This window comes from Callorhinus ursinus, unplaced genomic scaffold (genome assembly GCF_003265705.2).
Source record: "Callorhinus ursinus isolate GAN/ISIS: 27379988/994484 unplaced genomic scaffold, GSC_fseal_2.0 scaffold3, whole genome shotgun sequence".
In the NCBI taxonomy this organism is placed as follows: Eukaryota; Metazoa; Chordata; class Mammalia; order Carnivora; family Otariidae; genus Callorhinus; species Callorhinus ursinus.
In genome coordinates this window covers 82,271,580-82,294,190 of record NW_027397065.1, presented here as the reverse complement: position 1 = coordinate 82,294,190, position 22,611 = coordinate 82,271,580, and the positions used below count along the sequence as shown (strand labels likewise).

Genomic DNA, 22,611 nt, shown 5'->3' with positions numbered 1-22,611 from the left:
AGACTCCACAGAGCCCAACTCGGGGCTCAATCCCAGGACCCTGAGCCAAAATTAAGAGTTGGATGCTTAGGGCGCCTGGTGGCTCAGTTGGTTGAGCGGCTGCCTTCGGCTCAGGTCATGATCCTGGAGTCCCGGGATCGAGTCCCGCATCGGGCTCCCTGCTCAGCGGGGAGTCTGCTTCTCCCTCTGACCCTCTTCCCTCTCGTGCTCTCTATCTCTCATTCTCTCTCTCTCTCAAATAAATAAATAAAATCTTTAAAAAAAAAAAAAGAGTTGGATGCTTAATCAACCTAGCCACCCAGGCGCCCCTTCCAGACCTGGCATTCTTAAGTATAGATGCATGTTTTCATCTCTGGATACACTTCAGTCCACCCCTGTTGCCCTCCCAGCTGCATATCAAGTGCTCAGACAAGGCACACACACATGTGAGCCCTCCCACAGCCTTCACCAAAGCTGGGGGTGGGGCACAACTTGGGGATAAAAGAGGCGCAAAGTAAATACGGAGGTTCTAGAACACAGTGGGCTCAGTTCTAGACCAGAGGGAAGAAACCAGGATGCAGCACAATACTGAGGTTCTAGACTCAGTGGCTAGGACCTAGAGCCCAGTGGTTTCACGGTGGGCCTAGTCAGACAGCAAGTTCTGTCCTCAGCAGGGGGACTCCCTGGAGGGCATAGAAGGAGTTCTGAGATACGGGGGGAGAGCTCAGACTCAGGGAAGGAGGAGTAGGGTCTGATCTAAAAAGAAGCCAGAAAGGCATCTAGACCAAGACTGCATGTTCTCCAGTGGGAATGAGAAGCCAAGTCATTTGGCCCTCTTTGCTTGGCCAAAGTGTGGAGGAAGAGGAAAACAGGGGTAACGGTTCCTCCAGACGGAGTTGGACACTGCAGAAAGGGCTAGACCAGAGTAAACACATGAGTGCCCTGTCCTAGAGATGGAATTCTAGAGATGAAATGGAAGACCTTGTGCATTCAGTTAATTTAAGTCCCTGGAAGTGCCCCAGCTCTGGACTGGACTGTCCCTTTGCAAGATTACCATGTGGTTTCTAGTACTTTATAGCCTCCGGGTAAGGCCTGAGCATGGCATGCTCACTACAGGATTTGCAAGCCACAAAGGGCTCTAGGAGCCCCAGCCTGGAAGGCAATAAGCCAGGTTTCCTAAAACCTCTGGTACCACCACAAGGTAATGGCAGATTCCTGGCCTCTGGGATCTGGGCCAAGCCTGGGGGACTCCAGAGCACAGATTATACATTCTGGAGCTCAAGAAAGACACGGTGTGCTGGATTCTGGAGCGTTGGGGACTCCAAGAGCAGCGCAGGAATCACGGTGGAGGGGCTGTAGACCCCTCCCCACCCCCGAGGATTTCGGATCTAGAGTGGGGCTTAACATTATGCAAACTGGTCGAGAAATAAGATGCTCTGGTTGGGTAAGTTTTCCATAAGTTAAGGCTCAGCAGAAAAAATTGTATTTGTTTTTCCGTGAGAGTTTTCTAATAGATTATTAAACTTTTTCCTAAACTGTTTAGTGAACAGCACAAAGCATGTAAATTTAAACTCTTAATGATTCATAAATTCTTTTCTGCATTGCTATTCTATAACCCGTAATGACAACATAACCTAAAAGTAGACATTTGGTCTCACATTCGCCATGGTCTGCTGTAAGAGCTTGCGCGCATGGACCTCCTGGCCCTGGCCCATGGACACATAACGGGTTTCTATTTTTAATCTCTTCCCCAAGGCAATGATGGAATCCGTGGGATCTGAGCCCATAGACAGGAGACAGATGAGTGGTGTCCGTGGATCAGATTCCTCCCACGTCTTTTCCAAGTCCAGGATAACTCCTTCTGCATAGTGCTCTCCCATGGAGTCCATGATGTACTTGCGGGCCTGCCAAAAACAGTACAGGAATCACCAAAACTGATTCTAACTCCTCCATGTGTTATGATGCAGGGGGGCTTCCAAAATTCATTTTGGTAGAGTATCTCAATGATGTCCACAGTAACTCTGCCAGGGAAATAGGACAGAGACATTTTTCTTGTTGTATCTCCACTCTATCGATGATAGAGAGGCTGTGTTATTTGCCAACACACAGTCACACAGTTCAAAGACCAGAACCCAAGTTGGCTGACCACTTGTCGGGAACCTGTTCTATACACTGGCTACTTCTTGGTGCATAAAAAATAAAAATTATTAGGAAACTGTATTATTTAGGATGCTTTAAGGGAAATGTATATGCATTCTAATACAAATAACCAGCACAATGCCTGGGATTTAATGGATACTTATCAATAGATAACTGAATGATTTCTTATCAAATGAAATATATTAGATACTTAACGAATGGGTTAATGTTTTAAAGATTTAGTCCATAATTATTCTCCTAATCATTCTCATGATTCCTTTCCATTTTTGGCTTATCCCCTTTACCATTAATTTTGTTTTGACTGAAATACATGCTCACAATATCACAGACTTTGTCAACTATATTATCAACCATATAAAAATATTTCAAGTAACAACATAGTCCTTTTTCAAACAAAGTAAAATAATTAATCAATAAGATACTATTGTGAGTATGACCTTTAGTCTCTATTCCCCCTCTGGTAAAAACTGGGTTCCCTCACTGGGGAGGGTATGTGCTATGGTGAGTGCTGTGAACTGTGCAAGACTGTTGAATCACAGACCTGTACCTCCAAAACAAATAATACGTTATATGTTAAAAAAAAAAAAAAAGAAGAAGAAGAAGAAGATAGCAGGAAGGGAAAAATGAAGGGGGTAAATCAGAGGGGGAGACGAACCACGAGAGACTATGGACTCTGAGAAACAAACTGAGGGTTCTAGCGGGGTGGGGGTAGGGGGATGGGTTAGCCTGGTGATGGGTATCAAAGAGGGCACGTATCGAATGGAGCACTGGGTGTTAGACGCAAACAATGAATCATGGAACACTGCATCAAAAACTAATGATATAATGTATGGTGATTAACATAACATAATAAAATTTAAAAAATTTTAAAAAAAGATCAAATGGAAAAACAAAAAAAAAACAACTGGGTTCCCTCAAAGAAAAATTTCCTATTCTGTTTTCTTCTCCTACCCCCATGGGAGTAAAACCCAAGTTTCTCTCCCCAGTGAGATTCCTCAGAAGAATCTCTCTCACATAATAAGCAGAGTGAGGTGGGCCATGGTGGGACCCCACTTCCATTTCCAGAGAAACACAAAACAGCTGTAGGCAGGGTTTCCCTTAAATCAGAGAGGCTTGAGATAGACCTGGGCCAAAATGAGAGTGGTGCTGGTTAAGCTGTTGTCTTTGACTTACAAACATCCAAAGTTTGATTTCGGTCAGTAATACAGGCTTTTCCTCCATTTTGAATACCCAGCTATGCGCTATGCATTCTCAAAGTGATTGCCACACCCCACGTCTCTGAGCTTAAAATTTGGGATGATGTCCCCACTCACGTTTGTCCTCTTGGCAGGTTAGAGTGGGAAGGTAGTGGCCACAATAAGAGTCTCATCCAGACTTTGGGTGAGGAGTGGGATTTATCTAGACAAAGAGGACAGGTAGGAGAGCCAGTGTGGTGAGAATTCCATGCAGAGAGCACAAATGCAGAGACCTTGAAACAGAAAAGAGCAAGTCACCAAGAGGGGACAGAAGAACATGCAGTATAACTCATGTAAGATTCAGCTGTGGGGCAACCAGGCTTCTGCATACCTCGTTGGCACAAAGAAATAGAGTACCACACTGTCAAAACTTAGTCTTCACACCCTTCTGAAGAACATTTTTGTCCCGATACCTGATTCCAATGAAAAATAAACAAGCAAAAAAGCAACAAGTAAACCTCTGCACCTATTCTGACCCTCTTCGCTGAGCGTTGAGACACAAATGTGTATGAGGCATGAGATACCCTCTAAGAATGCACTGTTTTTGCAACCAGGCAGCTGAACGTCCCCTGACGTGGGCAGTCATGCTCATCCAAAATACTGAGAACAAGCCTGATGCTGCTTATGGAGAATGGGAACTAAATATACCCACACTGTAGACCTTTGAATATACGTCCCAAGAAGTTGTCTGGTTGAAAATCACAAAAGGAATGTAATGTGAGTATAAGAATTTCAGGGGAGAGGACATTTTTCCAGAGGGCCCTTGCAGATCTTAAGACTTGGGTGTTATCATAAAGGCCTTGGGAAGCCACTGAAAGACTAAAAAGCAAGGAAGAGCATAATCATATTTCCATTCCTTCTAGAGTATACAGGATCGACTAGAGCGGGCAAGAAGGAACAAGCGGAGACCCCAGTTAGGAAGCCATTGCTACGGTCAGTCTATAGATGGCAGAAGCTAGGATGAACATGACCGAGTTACAAAGGAGCCTTGTAGACTTCAATTCAGCATTGAACCAAATAAAATGTTACGTAAGGGGAAAAAGAGGAAGGAAGGAAGAGAGCAGAGGGAGAGAGAAAGGGGAGAGAAGGAAGGAGAGGAGATGGAGGAAGAAAGAAAGGGAAGGGAGAGAAAGGAAAGAGGGAGGGAGGGAGGGAGGGAGGAAGGAAAAGAGAAGAAGAAAGAACAGAACAGAACAGAACTACCTGAACCTTCTACACTGTCCTTAAGGCAACAGTTTGACAATTCTTTGGGGCAGGATCAAAGTAATGAAGTTGAGAAGAAACACTGAAGGAAGGGTGATCTCAGTTGCCCTGAATTACAGAACTCGTTTCTCTTTTCTCAATAAATCATTGGATCTAGCTGTTTTCATGATTCCTCGGTACCTACCTGGAGTTGGAGGTGGCTTTTCCCTGTTTTTAACACTCCCTCTGGAGAGTGGAGGGGAGAACTTCCTACATTCCGTTATAAACCCAGCGTACTGTTAACTCTATGGCTTGCTTGGGGAAGACCCTAAGGAATCCACCTGAGCTGAATATTCAAGCTAAAGTTTTCATTGTGAAGGCAGGACACGGGCAAGTCTTATTAGCAGTGACATTTCCAAGACAGGAGGCCAGCAGATTAAAGGTCTTTGAAAAGATGTATCTTCTGGAGGCAGGATTCACATTTAAACCATATGTAAAACTGACAGGGTTTTAGGCCAACTCTTGCATCAAGGGCCCTAAGACTTTCTGGGGTTATAACCGTAAATTTGGGAATACTATGTCTCCCTCTCATCTACCTCTCCTCCCAAGGTTGCCACATCCTTCCTACTTAAAGAAACGTTGTTTTACTACTAACAAAACGGAGCAGCCGTATCGTTTTTGAGTCAATATAAAAATGGTATGGAAGACTAATACATTACCTTTACATCATACCTATAAGCCGACCTTAAAAACATGGCTTTCTCATTCACTCTTGTACCATTTAGACCAAAGAAGATCATTAAATCACTTAGCCCAAATGTACACCTTGCTACATTTGTTTACTTTTCCATTTGTCACAGAGGTATTGCCAGAAGATTCCATAGAGGCCTCCAAGAAAATTCTCACTGGGATTAAAATATTCAATATTTCTTTAAATTTAAAAGGAAATTCTCCTTAAAAATATTCTCCTAGAGGGCGCCTGCCTGGCTCAGTTGGTGGCGCATGTGACTCTTGATCTCGGAGTTGTAGTAGGTTTGAGCCCCACAATGGGTGTAGAGATTACTTAAAAATAATAAAAACTCCTGTAAAAAATATTCTCCTATTTTTTTCTAGTATGAACTTTTTACCTGGGCAATGGTTCTGTCAGGACACCAGGATCTAATAAGGAGAAGACGTCTAAAGCAGTCAAGAGATTTATCATAGGCATTTGGAAGGGGTTCTTCCTCAGGATTTTCCTTATCAAACCAAATTTTCCACATTTTCTCATTTCTTGATATCTGAAAATACCAGGGAATAAGAATTGCATCACAGCACAGAAAAATCTTTCAGTAATAGTTCACGGTTATTTTTCATCATATCTTCTGACTATTCCAGACACGTGTGAATGATATCCCATGACTTTTTTTTTAATTTTATATTCCACTACCAAAAATTGTGACAGTCTAAAATCAAATGTGATTTGCTCTAAAATCAGTCTGCATTAATGCCAGGTTACAGCTAGCTTTTGACGTAGGGAGAGCCTTGGGTTGTTTAATTTCTTCTAATGCCTTTGTGGTATCAAATTTATAAGGAATAAAGAAATCAATGAAAACTCATTTTCATTATTTTAAGGAAATCTGATTTGCTCCATGAAATCCTCTCATGACCAGGAACCAATTCACTCACTTATTCACGTATGTTTCCTCACTTTCCAGGACCACTCCTGGCACAAAAGAAGACATTTAATATATGTTCATTATTGAACGAAAAGCTGTTTGGTCAATACTCTATTAATCTAGAATAATTTGGAATATATGACTTAATATCACCATCAAATGAGTAATGACACACATGCTTCCTTTAGGCAATTGATAAGGAGGGAGAGAATACAGTCCATTCTCCTCTGGGGCTGAAAAACAGACGGCATTCCATGGGTAATCATCTCCAGAACATAGAACAAACAAACAATATCGGCAGATAAATATAATCCAATATTCTCTGGTATATTCCCCTTGATTAAAGCCCCGGATATATTTCTTGGAAGCCTAATCAAAGGGAAAAACATTCCAGGTCCATATTTAGAAAGTATTGTGTAAGAATAAAAAGTAATAACCTCTCTCTATCATGAAAGACCACATGACATGGAGGGATTTCAGGCATAAGACAATCTCCAGAAGACAGCAACTTCAGGAACAGATATCAGTTGGGGAAAGGTCAGTAGGAGTCATCTCATGATGTTAGAGGGCATTAAAACCTCCCAAATGAAAGTTATTTAATGCAAAAGAATGGGTTAAATTATATGGTAGAAATAATACGGACTACTAGGCATAAGCCAACACATACAGATAGAGCCAAACAGTAAGTTTCTGGGCAACCTAAACTGGGAAATTCAGGAACCAACCTTAGCACATTTTCTGGTCATAAAAAGCCTACAACTTGTGGCTGAATAAAGCCACCTTGCTCTCAGTGTGATTTCTCTCTGGTCGTCTGATTCTCAAGAATCTGTTTCCTGGTTTGTCTCAATCAGCTCTCCAGACACAACTTCCATGATCCCAGCACAAACACAGTTCATCAGGAACTGGCTGGTTATGAGAGGGTAATAACTTGTAAAGATAAGGAGCCAAGGATTGGCATCAGATTTATGCCCAGACACCTGGCTAAGGCCGTATCATGGGAGAACAAGAGAGGAGGCAGAAGAGAGGAACAAGAGGCGAGAAAAGGATCTCTAGCATTTAGAGGCAGGCTGTTCATACTTCTTTTCATTTAATCTCCAGGAAGATGGCAAAACCGCTTAAATATGTCTAGTGATTTCATTAAATCTCTCAGTTTTCCCACTTGTGGATCTCCAGTTGGTGGTACTGACATGGGGCCCTGGACGGCACCAGTTAGACGTGGGTGGAGTCCACTTCGTCAGAGTGTGAGCCAGCAGGAGGAAGGTCAGGCACCGTGGCAAGAGCGACAACATTAAACAATCTCTCTCTTCCGCAAATACCATAGCTAGTGATAAATCAGGAACTGCTCCCTGCGACACTGTCGTAAGCTTATTCAAAGCACAGGTTACCTGATCAAGGACATCTGAAAACTGTCTGAGTTTGCTGAGTTCCACCAAATTCAGCCAGGTCATGTCCAGAATCCATTTAGATGGTTTAGGAGGACAAGCTTTAAGGTCCAAGGAGGCACCTCCTTTAAAATTAAACATAGAAAGTTACGAGATTTTTCTTTCTTTACTCTAAAACAATCTATTTATATACAAAATCTTTTTCTTACACTTTTAATAATTTTACCACCTTGACATTTTTTTAAAGATTTTATTTATCATTCTGAGAGAGAGAAAGAGCGTGCATGTGTGTGTGCGCACACATAAGCAAGGGGAGGGACAGAGGGAGGAGCAGACTCCACACTAAGTAGAGAGCCCAACACAGGGCTGGATCCCAGGACCCTGAGATCATGACCTGAGCCAAAGTCTGACACTTAGGGACGCCTGGGTGGCTCAGTCAGTTAAGCGTCTGCCTTCTGCTCAGGTCATGATCCCAGTGTCCTGGGATCGAGCCCCACATCGGGCTCCTTCCTCAGCAGGGAGCCTGCTTCTCCCTCTGCCTGCAGCTCCCTCTGCTTGTGCCCTCTCTCTCTCTCAAATAAATAAATAAAATCTTTAAAAAAAAAAAAAAAAAGCCTGACACTTAACCAACTGAGCTACCCAGGCGCCCCATTACCTTGTCATTTTTTAGGCTCAGAAATATGTCATAGTAATGAACAAGCTTTATAATTGAATAAAGGAATAGATGATTTTAGAAAAACACATTTAAGAATCAGAAACCCAGAATCCAGGGGGACGCTGGATTCTGTCCTAGCTCTATGTGGCCAAGGTCTAGGACAAGGCAGCTCATCTGTCTGGGTCTCTGTTTCCAAATATGTACACAGGGAATAATGAAGCCTGGGTGTTGTGATGATGACAGAATGAGAGAAAATATATATGTAAAGCACACAAAACAGGATCAAGACCACAGTAGAGGGTCACTAAATGAGCAGCTATTGTCAAACATTAAGAACTGTTCGATGTTGGCACAAGCTCTTTCAAGGAGAGAATTTATCTAGAAATGTCAGCATCACTACATGTGTATAAAGGGTTCTCTTCTATAAATCAGTATATTATTTATTTCCATTTTGAGCACACCTAAGGATCCTGTGCTATCTCATTTCTTTTTGGCCAGTCTGACCACAGCAAACATTTCCCCATTGGGTAGTGACTCTTCCCTTGCTGCTGATGATTTACCTAAGCTCACATAACTCACGTAACACACAGCACCATAAAATAAACAACACCTTAAAATGTTATTGTTGCCCACCTCAGAAGAACTAAATGTGTAAACAATCAAATTTTAAGTCAAAGAAAGAGTTAGAAATTCTTTATAGGATGAAATATACTGTTTGATAAATGCCATCTATTAAAATGTTTCAAGGAAAATATGCTCTAAGCATAATTCTTAAAAGGATATAACCAATTCATTTGGCCACCTTTAAAATCCTTTTTTGAACAGAGCAGGTCATGAACACATAATACTCCTCAAGATATTTATTGAACCAATCTCTACTTTAGCCAGGTGCCATGGACCCCACTAAATTGCTATCTTTTGGCCAACTCCATCTTAGTATATTTCCAGCAAGGTAAGTATGGCCTTGAAGCAGTTTTGATAAGATTATTAAGTCACCAAATCAAAACAGATTGCTTTAATGGCAGAGAGCAGTTAAAGACCTGAGGACAATGGCATTGTGTTGAAAAATGTCATACCAATTTCTATGGAAACTGTGCATTTTCCAACAAACTCAAAAGAACAAGATATTCACCAGAGAGTTAGGGAGAAGCTATTTACAGGAAGGAAAGGGTGTTCCTTGCAACCAAAGCATTATTCATCATTTAGTAGAGGGTAACTGTGGCATGAATCTCTTGCCTACCTCAAAAGTGTACAATGGGCCACAGAGGATGATGGTAATGGGTTGAGGGCAGACATATTCCTGGATAGTATGGCACCAGATTAAATGTACTTCTGATGAATGAATGGTTGGAATAGGTATAATTCAAAATAAATTCTCAAGGTGATTGAGAGTTATGCCATTGCCTTCATTCTGTAAACCCTTACTTTGGGAAAAGGTAAGTTTGAATTTGTACTGTAATACTTTGTAAAAATGATATGTTCTTACAATGAAAAATTTCTACAAGTGATACCACACAATTATTAAGTGGTATAGCTCAAGCAGACTCAGAAAGTCATCTGGGCATATCCTGTTCCATCTTAGAGATGAGCAAATTAAAAGACCAGTATCCAAACACTGTTGCTCTCTAAATAACATTTGCAAACAAGTGATTTTAAAGTCCTTGCAGAGGGAATTCACCCTTTGCCTTGCAAAGCTCCCTCCGACACACTGTTTCATAAAACAGCATTAAAAAACTACTGAATGCCAAAAGCCCACAAAAAAACAGTCCAAAAAAAAAAAAACAAAACAAAACAAAACAGTCCAGCCTAGGAGAGCCTCAGATTAATCAAAACAAAGTAAAATACTAAAGATAATATAACAATGCCTATCCTTTACTGAACATATCCTATGTACCAGCGTTTACACAAATTGTGTGACTTCTCAATAATCCGATGATGTAGATTTGACCATCCTTGTTTTATAGCAGAGGAGGCTGGAGCCTGAAAAGGTTGAAGAACCTGCTCGAGACACTTGTCAAGAAATTGGCAAAACCACTATTTTCACTTAGAGTCATCCTAACTCTAAATCCCACGTCTTCTATCATCACGCCAAATGGCAACACGTTTCCCAGTATTTAAACCAGACCTGGACGCATTTCATGAGGAAACGCATTTCATGCCTGAATTGAGATGTTGGGAACAACTTGCCACAGGAAATCTCCATCAGCTGGAGGACCAGTCAATGAGACCACGAATCAGTACTATTTGAAGGGCTCAGTGAAGACATCACCCCTACACCTACACATCTACCTAAGGGATGTCTCCCTAATTCATTCATCATCCACGAGCTCTGATTTAGAAAACTTGGAAAATAAAGAGACCTAAGGAGCAAGAGTTCAAGGGTTAGAGACAAAGAATAAAGAGAGAGAGAGAGAGAGAAAGAGAAAAAGTGTCTGTAAATCATACATTTCTAAGTTCAAGTCTAACCAAATGAGTCTTTGTTGTTTCCATAAGAGATGTGTGCAAATGCATATTTATACGAACACCCATACGCATTTGTTCACATAGGACTACAGGCCTACGCCCCCCAGGGCAAGCACATGTGTAGCCACACCCCTTCCCTCCTGCCCCTTCAGGGTCCTCTTCAAGCTCCTCAGCAAATCTACTCTCCGGGTGAACATGAAAATCTCTCCCCACCCACTGTAGATAAAATTATGTCTCATCTATAAAGTTAAACCTTTGCTTAGAAAGATATGGCAGATAAAGCCATTTAGACCCCAGCATCATTTCCACAATTACTTTAAATATTTTGTTGTCCAGACATCCAAGAATGTGACAGCAAATGTGTTTCCTAGCCTTCCCTGGGCTGTACTGTGCAGTGGCACAAGGGACCTGCCTGTGAGAAATGCTTCAACAGATACAGAATAAATACCCACGGGATGAGCTCCACAATCGCCCTGCCCGTGGCTCCAGCCTCTGTCGTACTAGGCTTGCCCCCACCGGCACCTTGATGCCATCTCCTCTTCCTTTGACACTCCCCCACCCTGCCCCACCGGCTCTGCACACCCTGTTAACTCCGCATCTCCCTTATCCTGCTGTTTCTTCCCATAGTGCCTACTAGCTTCTCACATACTACATAATTTACTGTTTTATTTTGTGCCCCAAGTGTCCAGTCTGTGCCTCAACACACAGTAGGCTCTCAATAAATATTCATGCAATAAATGAACAAATAAAACATTTCACATATATGCAATCTTCCGTGTAATGCAAGGAAACTGTTAGAGCCAGAAAAAAAAAAAATACTGCACAGCACCTTCAAGTAATTCCTACATCTGGACCTGTGTACAGTGCTTTCTGTTGTTATACTGACCTTTAATAAGGGTGAGAAACTCTTCATGCTTGACTCGGTTCCTCTGGATGTCGATCTTCAGGGTAAGCAGCAAGGTGAACAGGAACTTGTGTTCCTCATACAAGCCCCGGGCTGCATACTTATAAACCTCATAAGTCATATGCTCAATGATATTAGCAATCCTCTTGCTCGTAATTGGGCTCTTGACAGACCTGGAGGAGAGAACATTTAAATTGGGCTCATCCCCCTCCCCTTTCCCATTGTCCATAAAAACATCTTGACTGGAGAATAGGTAACTTTGGAGGGCCAGTTCTTTTTTACGCATAAGAATAAGCATCCTAAATCTAAAATAACCAGCATTCTCTCAACACAAAATAACATAACAGAATCCTCAATGTTGTCTAAATCAATTTTACCCGAGGGGTATTACCACTCACAACAACGTCTTGAGAATTTCCTTGTTTAACAGAAATACATGAAATCCAAGGAATAAATCCGTGGATGAAGAGTTGGTAGAGCTGTCTCTGAGCGTAAGAGGACAAATGAGAATGATGTGTTAACACGCTGCTAATTACACTAAGCTGAGATTTTTTTTAAAAAGACTCAGTAGCAAAAGGAAAAGAAGTTATCAATATAATGTCATCATTCCAGCTCACAGATAGAAAATTCAGCTTGGTTTCCCGAGTACGGACATACCTGGCTAAGGAAAGGTCAAACAGGCCAAGAAACTGGCGGAGCGAAGTCTGATACATGTCATTTACCAAGCGCATCTCAGTGATGAGGAAGTAGAGGAGACTGCCTCGAGTTGCCACTGAAAGACAAAGAACAAGGCTGCATGTGCTACGGTGGTGGAAAATAAATGACCATGCACAGACCAGCCTAAACTCTAAATGAAAACAGGTCTTATTTTTGCTTTATCAATGACTATCTACCAGCACTGGGAGCCTGGAGCAAGGCTCATGATTTATATTTAATTCTTATTTACAAGCTTTGTGTAAGCAGTCTGCTGCTTGAGTTTATCGAGTGGTATTTTCCATGTTAGAACTTCCAGATCCCTTATAAATACATTTTACTCTATTTTTTTTCCATAGGCACAAAAGGCAATCGATGGGAGAGCAAAAATTGTAACGCCTGGCAAATTATGTAGGCATCTTCTGGCCCTCATTCTCCAGCTCCATGAAGCCCCGACTAAGCGTGGCCTCGGGTTGGCAAAACAAGGCATGGCAAAGATGATGCTCCTGACTCTCCACCAGCAAATGATACCGCTTTGATTATTTTTCCAGAAAGAATGATACATTTCTAAAGGAAACTGAATTCTTTCAGCAGGTCCCTCTTGCAACCTGTGAACAACACTGATTTGCAAATTGGTGGGTAAGCCTAAAGCATTCCGGTGAGACCACGGAACTCCCTTCTTAATACAAAGACTGCGAACAAAATACTGGCTGATTGCTACCAAATGATAAAGAACCAGTGAGCAGCCCACAAATGTGGCACTAATTCCTCAGATTTCCAAACGGTCGTCAGACATTCTTTAAAAACCCTCCCTCTTTACTTTCTAAGTTCAAAGAATTTGCCAACTCACAGGAATCATAAGCACCTAGACAATTAACACCATTATACAATCTTTTCTTCATCTCAGTTTTACTGAATGCGTCCCAAAGTGGTCCCACAAAACAAGAGGGCCACCCCACCTGGCGCAGCCATTTGCATTAGTGTCCTCCGTTCCTTCAGTTTTTCCAAATTTCGGGTTTTTTTCTCACTTCGTTTTCCTGTGACATTTGTTTTTCATGACCAAACTCACCAGGTCTGTACTCCTCCCGGGCTGAGTTAATTTGAATTTCTGTCTCGGCCGAAATTTCCAGCTTCTGTGTCACCTCTTCCGCGGTCTTTTTTGTGTTACTCAGCACAGCAGTGAGACTCTCGTCTTCCACCAGGGACCCCTGGGTGCTCGTCAGCCGGTAAAGCAAATTATCTTCTAGCTCTTTCATCCTTCTTTTGTTTGCAGTTACCTCTTCCATGAGATGAGTTCTCTCTTTCTCCAGTTCCTATTAATTTGCATAAAGATATTTTCCTCCTTAATTAACAACTATTGCTTGGCCATTCCCGAAAAAGTTAACCTACGGGGCTGCTCTCAAGCTCCTGCACTGTAGTTATCATACTGGACTGCAGGAAATACACCAAAATAAGAAGAGGAGGAGAATTAATGGAGGAAAGAAGAATGGGCGGCAAATAACATGACATTGGCTAAAAAAACACGACCAATATTCTCTGGACCATCTATCTATTTCCTAAAGTCAAATAACTTCAAGTGACATTTGTGATTATACGTAAGCTTGTTCTGAAGGTGAAAAACATTTGAAAATATACTGGAATATATTTGAAGACACATATCAATCTCTCAGATTAAATACATTTTCTTCTGTTTAGTTTCTTGTTGATGAGAGCCCCGTTGTTGTCTGAATGTGATTATTGTCAACTTGCTGGTTGAAATAGTATCCAGTCCCCTGAAAAGCAAATGTCCAACAAGTTAGGCAAACAATCCCCATAGCTGCTGCAGGTACCTTTAAATTGGAAACTGTTCTTGGCCTGAAAAGATGCTATTCTCTCCAAGAGAAGGGAAGTTCTAGATCCTTCTTGAAGGATCTTTATAGATAGCTGGGGAGAGAATGGTTTTGGAAGGTTATTGTCCTGATTGGCTACTTCTTCCTCATGGTGGTTTGGAAAGGGGAGTCCATGGGACAGAAGGAGAAAAAGATGGGACTGGGGAGGGTGGGGAAGGAGGGCATGGCCATGACACAGAGCAAGCCAAAGACAGCACAAAGCCCAGAGGCTGGGAGAAAATTCTTACCCTGTAATTGAAAACCACAGATCTAAAATAAAGGTGATAGTAACGAAACTGCATGAATACAAAGAACAAAGGCCACTGGCCACTGCTTTATATTCTAGCCAGTTAATCACCATTGGCTCAACAGTTATGATGGGTAGAACCCTACCAGGCACAGAGCAAAAGCTCAGAACTTGCTTTATTCTTGGTGACATAGCAACTTCAGCAAAACCTGCCTTTATCACGTTTGCTTCTTTGTATTGGGTCTTTGAAAAGCTTCCTTCATGGTTATTTTCATTCATTTACTCAGTAGATAAGAATCTCAAATTTGAGAAAATGTAAAAAAAAAAATCAGTACAGAAAATAACATTTAAGATAGCTGCAAAATTCCTCACCATAACCATCTATAAAAAAAAAGAACTTACACTACGGTTACACGAAGAAATAATCATGTTCAAGGGAAAAATTCAGATATTTTTTATTGCAATATGCCCACATTTCACACACTATCACTATCGTGCCTGAGTTCCTAAAGGTGAGCGGTCTAAAAGTCCTCACCTGAAGAAGACAGGTAAGGGAAGGACCGTAAAGCCATGGGGAGAATGATGGTTTTGACATCAGGAAGACATGCGCTTGAATCACAGCCCCTACGATCTATCAGCTGCATGATGTTGGTCATGATATTTAACTCTAGGAACCTCAGTTTCCTTATCTGTGAGATGGATATAAAAACAGCTCAGACAGTGATGGTCAGGATATAACTAGTAAAGCAGTTACAACAGTAATTGGATCATGATAACTGTTCCAAATATGTCTCTCCCCCTTTTCTCCCCTTCCTTGATTCATTCTAAGCATGGATTTTTCAGAAGCATTATAATACCTATTGGAAAAATAAGCAGTTTGAAAATAAAATTATAGGTTGACATAAAATAAACCATACTTTAGAATTTCACATATCATTACAAAAGCCTAATAAAGTGGCTGAAATGGGATAAAAGAGAACTTTCTACTCTTGCACTTAGGCTAAGGATGCATGCTCTCACATCTGCTGGGACGAGAGCATGGGCTGTCAAATCCAAAAACTGCACCAAGTCTTACAGATTCTTCCAGCACCATAGTTTTCCCTCCATCCATGTCTTCCAAATCCACAGCCACAGCCCTGGCTTAGGCTTTAGTTATTCCTCACGGACTACTCTAACCATAACAGGTCTTCCCACTGACCCCCTTCTCTGTCATCACCCCCTTTCCTGCTCCTAGATATTCAGGGATCTCCCTCAACTGTTTTGAAAGCTCCAAAATTCTCAACAGTTTACAATACTTCTTACAACCTACATTTCCAATCTCATCTCCCCTTGAGAACCATAGAATCAGTACTAAAATCACACCCCCATGTTACTTACGAAAACTGATATTCATAAAATAAACACTTCATATAATGTATACAAAGGGGCAAATTATCCAATTCCTGATTTTAAAAATAGCAAGTAAAAACTTGAACGTTATTGAGATGGCTGTAGTCAATTCAATATCATTAACACCAGTAAATTTGCCAATTAAAGTAACTGCCTATATTCCTAAAGGATTAAAATGAGGCTAAGAAGTACATTTGCCCCAAAGTTTGAAACTGATAAAATAATATCGCCTAGGGCGGAGCAAGATGGCAGAGGAGTAGGAGACCTGGATTTCGTCTGGTCTCAGGAATTCAGCTGAATAGGGATCAAACCATTCTGAACACCTACGAGCTCAACAGGAGATCGAAGAAGAGAGTAGCAACAACTCTCTGAACAGAGAAGCGACCACTTACTGGAAGGTAGGGCGTGCGGAGAAGTGAATCCGAGGCGATATTCGGGAGGATAGACGGTGGGGGAGGGGGCCTCCGTCGGCCGCTTCTGGCAAGTGCTAGAGCCGGAGCACAAAATCGGACCTTTTAGAAGTCGGCTCCGCGGAGGGACGTCGCTCCAGTGGCTAAGCGGGGGGTGGAACCCTCGCGGGACAGTGTGGTCTCAGGACCCTCGGGGTCACAGAAAGACTGGGGGTGCCTGAGTGCGGCAGAGCTCCCAGGGATCGGAGCGGGGAAGCCGGCTGCAGAGATGGAGCCGAGGCGCGGGCTCTCAGCTCGGGGTGGCCATAAACTGTGATCCGCGGCCCAGTCGGGCCACTGCTCCTCCAGCAGGGAACCAACAAGCAGCAGAGCCGGGGAGAATCCCCTCCCTCCCCCGGGAGGAGCGGCGTGGGAGCCCACCGCAGGGATCTGCTGGGTTTGGAGACTCCACACGGGGTCGGGGGCCAGAGATAGAAACGCTCGGTCACAGGCCTGGTGAGCACGGAGTGCGGCCGGAGACCGGGGACACGGGAGTGACTGCTTTTCTCTGGGGGCACACTGAGGAGCGGGGCCCTGAGTTCTCAGCTCCTCCAGATGGAGACTGGGAGGCCACCACTTTCACTCTCATCATCCAAAGCTGTACCGAGAGCTTGCAGGGAACAAAAGCTCCTGAGAGCAAACCCGAGCAGCTTGCTTAGCCTGGACCGACAAGGGCGGGGCAATTCCGCCTTCGGCAAAGACGTTTGGGAACCACGGCAACAGGCCCCTCCCTCAGAAGATCAGCACGAACAGCCAGCAAGCCAAGACCAAGTTTACCGATCAAGGAGAACCGGAGAACTCCAGCGCTAGGGGAATACTGCACATAGAATTCATGGCTTTTTTTTTACCATGATTCATTAGTTTTTCAAAGTTAATTTTTTAACTGTTTTTTTGTAATTTTTCTTTTTCCCTTTTTCAACCAACATCTTATCAATCCCTTTTTTTAAAAAAACATTTTTTATTTTTCATTTTTAGAATATTTTATCCCTTCATAGTAGTTACCCTTATTTTTGGCATATATATATAAATTGTTCTCTCTTAAAATTTTGAGATACAGTTTCTTCTTAACAGATCAAAATATACCCTAAATCACTAGTGTATGGCTTTGTTCTAGTCTCCTGCCTGATCACATTCTCTACTTTTTTTTTCTTTCGTTTTTATTCTTTTTCTTTTTTTAAATCTTCTTTCTTTTTTCAAACAACTTCTTATCTTATCAATCCCTTTTATAAAATCTTTTATAATTTTCATCTTTACAGTCATCTTCCATCCCTTCACTGTATCAACCCTTATTTTGTACATATATAAGTCTTTCTTCCTTTAAAATTTTAGGAGGCACTTTATTCTAACAGACCAAAATACACCCAAAATCTAGTGTGTGGCACTGATCTATGCACTACCCTGATCATATTGGATCATATTCTGTTTTTTTGTATTGTTCTGTTTTTGTTTTTATCTTTTTCTTTTTGTTTTTTTTCTTTCTTTTCTCTTTCTTTTTTCTTTCTTTCCTTTTATTTTCCAATGGTTTCAGATTTTTTTTGATTTGTTTAGAATATATTTGCTGGGGACATTGTTAACCTCGTAGCATTTTGTTCTCTCATTCATCTATTCTCCTCTGGACAAAATGACAAGACGAAAAAAATCACCTCAGCAAAAAGAACAAGAGATAGTACCATCAGCCAGGGACCTACTCAACACGGACATTAGTACAATGTCAGACCTAGAGTTCAGAGTCATGACCTTAAAGATACTAGCTGGGCTTGAAAAAAGCGTGGAAGTCATTAGAGAAACCCTTTCCGGAGAAATAAAAGAACTAAAATCTAACCAAGTCTAAATCAAAAAGGCTATTAATGAAGTGCAATCAAAAACGGGGGCACTAACTGCTAGGATAAATGAGGCAGAAGAGAGAATCAGCGATATAGAAGACCAAATGATGGAAAATAAAGAGGCTGAGAAAAAGAGAGAGAAACAACTACAGGATCACAAGGGTAGCATTCGAGAGATAAGTGATACGATAAGATGAAACAACATTAGACTAATTGGGATCCCAGAAGAAGAAGAAAGAGAGAGAGGGGCAGAAGGTATATTGGAGCAAATTATAGCAGAGAACTTCCCTAATGTGAGGAAGGAAATAGGCATCAAAATCCAGGAGGCACAGAGAACCCCTCTCAAAATCAATAAAAATAGGTCAACACCCCAACATCTAATAGTAAAACTTACGCGTCTCAGAGATAAAGAGAAAATCCTGAAAGCAGCTCGGGAGAAGAGATCTGTAACCTACAATGGTAGAAATATTAGAATTGGCAACAGACCTATCCACAGAGACCTGGCAGGCCAGAAAGGACTGGCATGATATCTTCAGAGCACTAAATGAGAAAAATATGCAACCGGGCGCCTGGGTGGCTCAGTTGGTTAAGCGACTGCCTTCGGCTCAGGTCATGATCCTGGAGTCCCGGGATCGAGTCCCGCATCGGGCTCCCTGCTCAGCAGGGAGTCTGCTTCTCCCTCTGACCCTATCCCCTCTCATGTGCTCTCTCTCATTCTCTCTCTCAAATAAATAAAATCTTTAAAAAAAAAAAAAAAAAAAGAAAAAGAAAAATATGCAACCAAGAATACTATATCCAGCTAGGCTGTCATTGAAAATTGAAGGAGGGATAAAAAGCTTCCAGGACAAACAAAAACTAAAGGAATTTGCAAACACGAAACCAGCCCTACAAGAAATCTTGAAAGGGGTCCTCTAAGCAAAGAGAGAGCCTAAAAGCAGCATAGATCAGAAAGGAACACAGACAATATACAGTAACAGTCACCTTACAGGCAATACAATGGCACTAAATTCATACCTTTCAATAGTTACCCTGAATGTAAATGGGCTCAATGCCCCAATCAAAAGACACAGGCTATCAGATTAGATTAAAAAACAAGACCCATCGATATGCTGTCTGCAAGAGACTCATTTTAGACCCAAAGACACCCCCAGATTGAAAGTGAGGGGGTGGAAAACCATTTACCATGCTAATGGACACCAAAAGAAAGCTGGGGTGGCAATCCTTATATCAGACAAATTAGATTTTAAACCAAAGACTGTAATAAGAGATGAGGAAGGACACTATATCCTACTTAAAGGGTCTATCCAACAAGAAGATCTAACAATTGTAAATATCTATGCCCCTAACATGGGAGCAGCCAATTATATAAGGCAATTAATAACAAAAGCGAAGAAACACATTGACAACAATACAATAATAGTGGGGGACTTTAACACCCCCCTGACTGAAATGGACAGATCATCTGAGCAAAAGATCAACAAGGAAATAAAGACTTTAAATGACACACTGGACCAAATGGACTTCACAGACATGTTCAGAACATTCCATCCCAAAGCAACGGAATACACATTCTTCTCTAGTGCCCATGGAACATTCTCCAGAATTGATCACATCCTAGGTCACAAATCAGGTCTCAACTGGTACCAAAAGATTGGGATCATTCCCTGCATATTTTCAGACCACAATGCTTTGAAACTAGAACTCAATCACAAGAGGAAAGTCGGAAAGAACTCAAATACATGGAGGCTAAAGAGCATCCTACTAAAGAAGGAATGGGTCAACCAGGAAATTAAAGAAGAATTAAAAAAATTCATGGAAAGCAATGAAAATGAAAACACAACTGTTCAAAATCTTTGGGATACAGCAAAGGCAGTCCTGAGAGGAAAGTAAATAGCAATACAAGCCTTTCTCAAGAAACGAGAAAGGTCTCAAATACACAACCTAACCCTACACCTAAAGGAGCTGGAGAAAGAACAGCAAATAAAGCCTAAACCCAGCAGAAGAAGAGAAATAATAAAGATCAGAGCAGAAATCAATGAACTAGAAACCAAAAGAACAGTAGAACAGATCAACGAAACTAGGAGCTGGTTCTTTGAAAGAATTAACAAGATTGATAAACCCCTGGCCAGACTGATCAAAAAGAAAAGAGAAATGACCCAAATCAACAAAATCATGAATGAAAGAGGAGAGATCACAACCAACACCAAAGAAATACAAACAATTATAAGAACATATTATGAGCAACTCTATGCCAGCAAATTAGATAACCTGGAAGAAATGGGTGCATTCCTAGAGATGTATCAACTACCAAAACTGAACCAGGAAGAAATAGAAAACCTGAACAGACCTATAACCACTAAGGAAATTGAAGAAGTCATCAAAAATCTCCCAACAAACAAAAGCCCAGGGCCAGATGGCTTCCCAGGGGAATTCTATCAGACATTTCAAGAAGAATTAATACCTACTGTCCTGAAACTGTTCCAAAAAATAGAAATGGAAGGAAAACTTCCAAACTCATTTTATTAGGCCACTATTACCTTGATCCCAAAACCAGACAAAGACCTCATCAAAAAGGAGAATTACAGACCAATATCCTTGATGAACATGGATGCAAAAATTCTCACCAAAATACTAGCCAATAGGATCCAACAATACATTAAAAGGATTATTCACCACGACCAAGTGGGATTTATCCCTGGGCTGCAAGGCTTGTTCAACATCCGCAAATCAATCAACATGATACAATACATGAACAAAAGAAAGAACAAGAATCATATGATCCTCTCAATAGATGCAGAAAAAGCATTTGACAAAGTACAGCATCCTTTCTTGATCAAAACTCTTCAGAGTATAGGGATAGAGGGTACATACCTCAACATCATAAAAGCCATCTATGAAAAACCTACAGCGAATATCATTCTCAACGGGGAAAAGCTGAGAGCTTTCCCCCTAAGGTCAGGAACGCGGCAGGGATGTCCACTATCACCACTGCTATTCAACATAGTATTAGAAGTCCTAGCCACAGCAATCAGACAACAAAAAGAAATCAAAGGCATCCAAATCGGCAAAGAGGAAGTCAAACTCTCACTCTTTGCAGATGATATGATACTGTATGTGGAAAACCCAAAAGACTCCACCCCAGAACTGCTAGAACTCATACAGGAATCCAGTAAAGTAGCAGGATATAAAATCCATGCACAAAAATCAGTGGCATTCCTATACACCAACAACAAGACAGAAGAGAGACAAATCAAGGAGTCGATCCCATTCACAATTGCACCCAAAACCATAAGATACCTAGGAATAAATTTAACCAAAGAGGCCAAGGATCTGTACTCAGAAAACTATAAAGTACTCATGAAAGAAATTGAAGAAGACACAAAGAAATGGAAAAACGTTCCATGCTCATGGATTGGAAGAACAAACATTGTGAAGATGTCAATGCTACCTAGAGCAATCTACACATTCAATGCAATCCCCATCAAAATACCATCCACTTTTTTAAAGAAAGGGAACAAATAATCCTAAAATTTGTATAGAACCAGAATAGACCCCGAATAGCCAGAGGAATATTGAAAAAGAAAAGCAAAGCTGGCGGCATCACAATTCCGGACTTCCAGCTGTATTACAAAGCTGTCATCATCAAGACAGTATGGTACTGGCACAAAAACAGACACATCGATCAATGGAACAGAATCGAGAGCCCAGAAATAGACCCCCAACTCTATGGTCAACTCATCTTTGACAAAGCAGGAAAGAATGTCCAGTGGAAAAAAGACAGTCTCTTCAACAAATAGTGTTGGGAAAATTGGACAGCCACATGCAGAAGAATGAAACTGGACCATTTCCTTACACCACACACAAAAATAGACTCCAAATGGTTGAAAGACCTAAACGTGAGACAGGAGTCCATCAAAATCCTAAAGGAAAACACAGGCAGCAACCTCTTCGACCTCAGCCACAGCAACTTCTTCCTAGAAACATCGCCAAAGGCAAGGGAAGCAAGGGCAGAAATGAACTATTGGGATTTCATCAAGATAAAAGGCTTTTGCACAGCAAAAGAAACAGTCCACAAAACCAAAAGACAACCGACAGAATGGGAGAAAATATTTGCAAATGACATATCAGGTAAAGGGCTAGTATCCAAAATCGATAAAGAACTTATCAAACTCAACACCCAAAGAACAAATGATCCAATCAAGAAATGGGCAGCAGACATGAACAGACATTTTTCCAAAGAAGACATCCAAATGGCCAACAGACACATGAAATGTGCTCCACATCGCTCGGCATCAGGGAAATCCAAATCAAAACCTCAATGAGATACCACCTCATACCCGTCAGAATGGCTAAAATTAACAAGTCAGGAAACGACAGATGTTGGCGGGGATGCGGAGAAAGGGGAACCCTCCTACACTGTTGGTGGGAATGCTAGCTGGTGCAACCCCTCTGGAAAACAGTATGGAGGTTCCTCAAACAGTTGAAAATAGAGCTACTGTACGATCCAGCAATTGCACTACTGGGTAT

General features: G+C 41.6%; 1 protein-coding gene across 2 annotated transcripts in view; it reads right to left on the bottom strand.

Annotated features, from left to right (window-relative positions):
- The window catches only part of DNAH5 (dynein axonemal heavy chain 5), a 261,833-nt gene that overhangs the window by 20,598 nt on the left and 218,624 nt on the right, over nt 1-22,611 (bottom strand). For both annotated transcript variants that reach the window (XM_073891083.1, XM_073891084.1), the window contains exons 66-71: nt 13,378-13,621; nt 12,273-12,387; nt 11,598-11,788; nt 7,597-7,718; nt 5,684-5,833; nt 1,638-1,883 (exon numbers count right to left, since the gene is read on the bottom strand). In XM_073891083.1, coding sequence (XP_073747184.1) covers nt 1,638-1,883; nt 5,684-5,833; nt 7,597-7,718; nt 11,598-11,788; nt 12,273-12,387; nt 13,378-13,621 — 1,068 coding nt within the window. The remainder of the gene's footprint in view (nt 1-1,637; nt 1,884-5,683; nt 5,834-7,596; nt 7,719-11,597; nt 11,789-12,272; nt 12,388-13,377; nt 13,622-22,611) is intronic.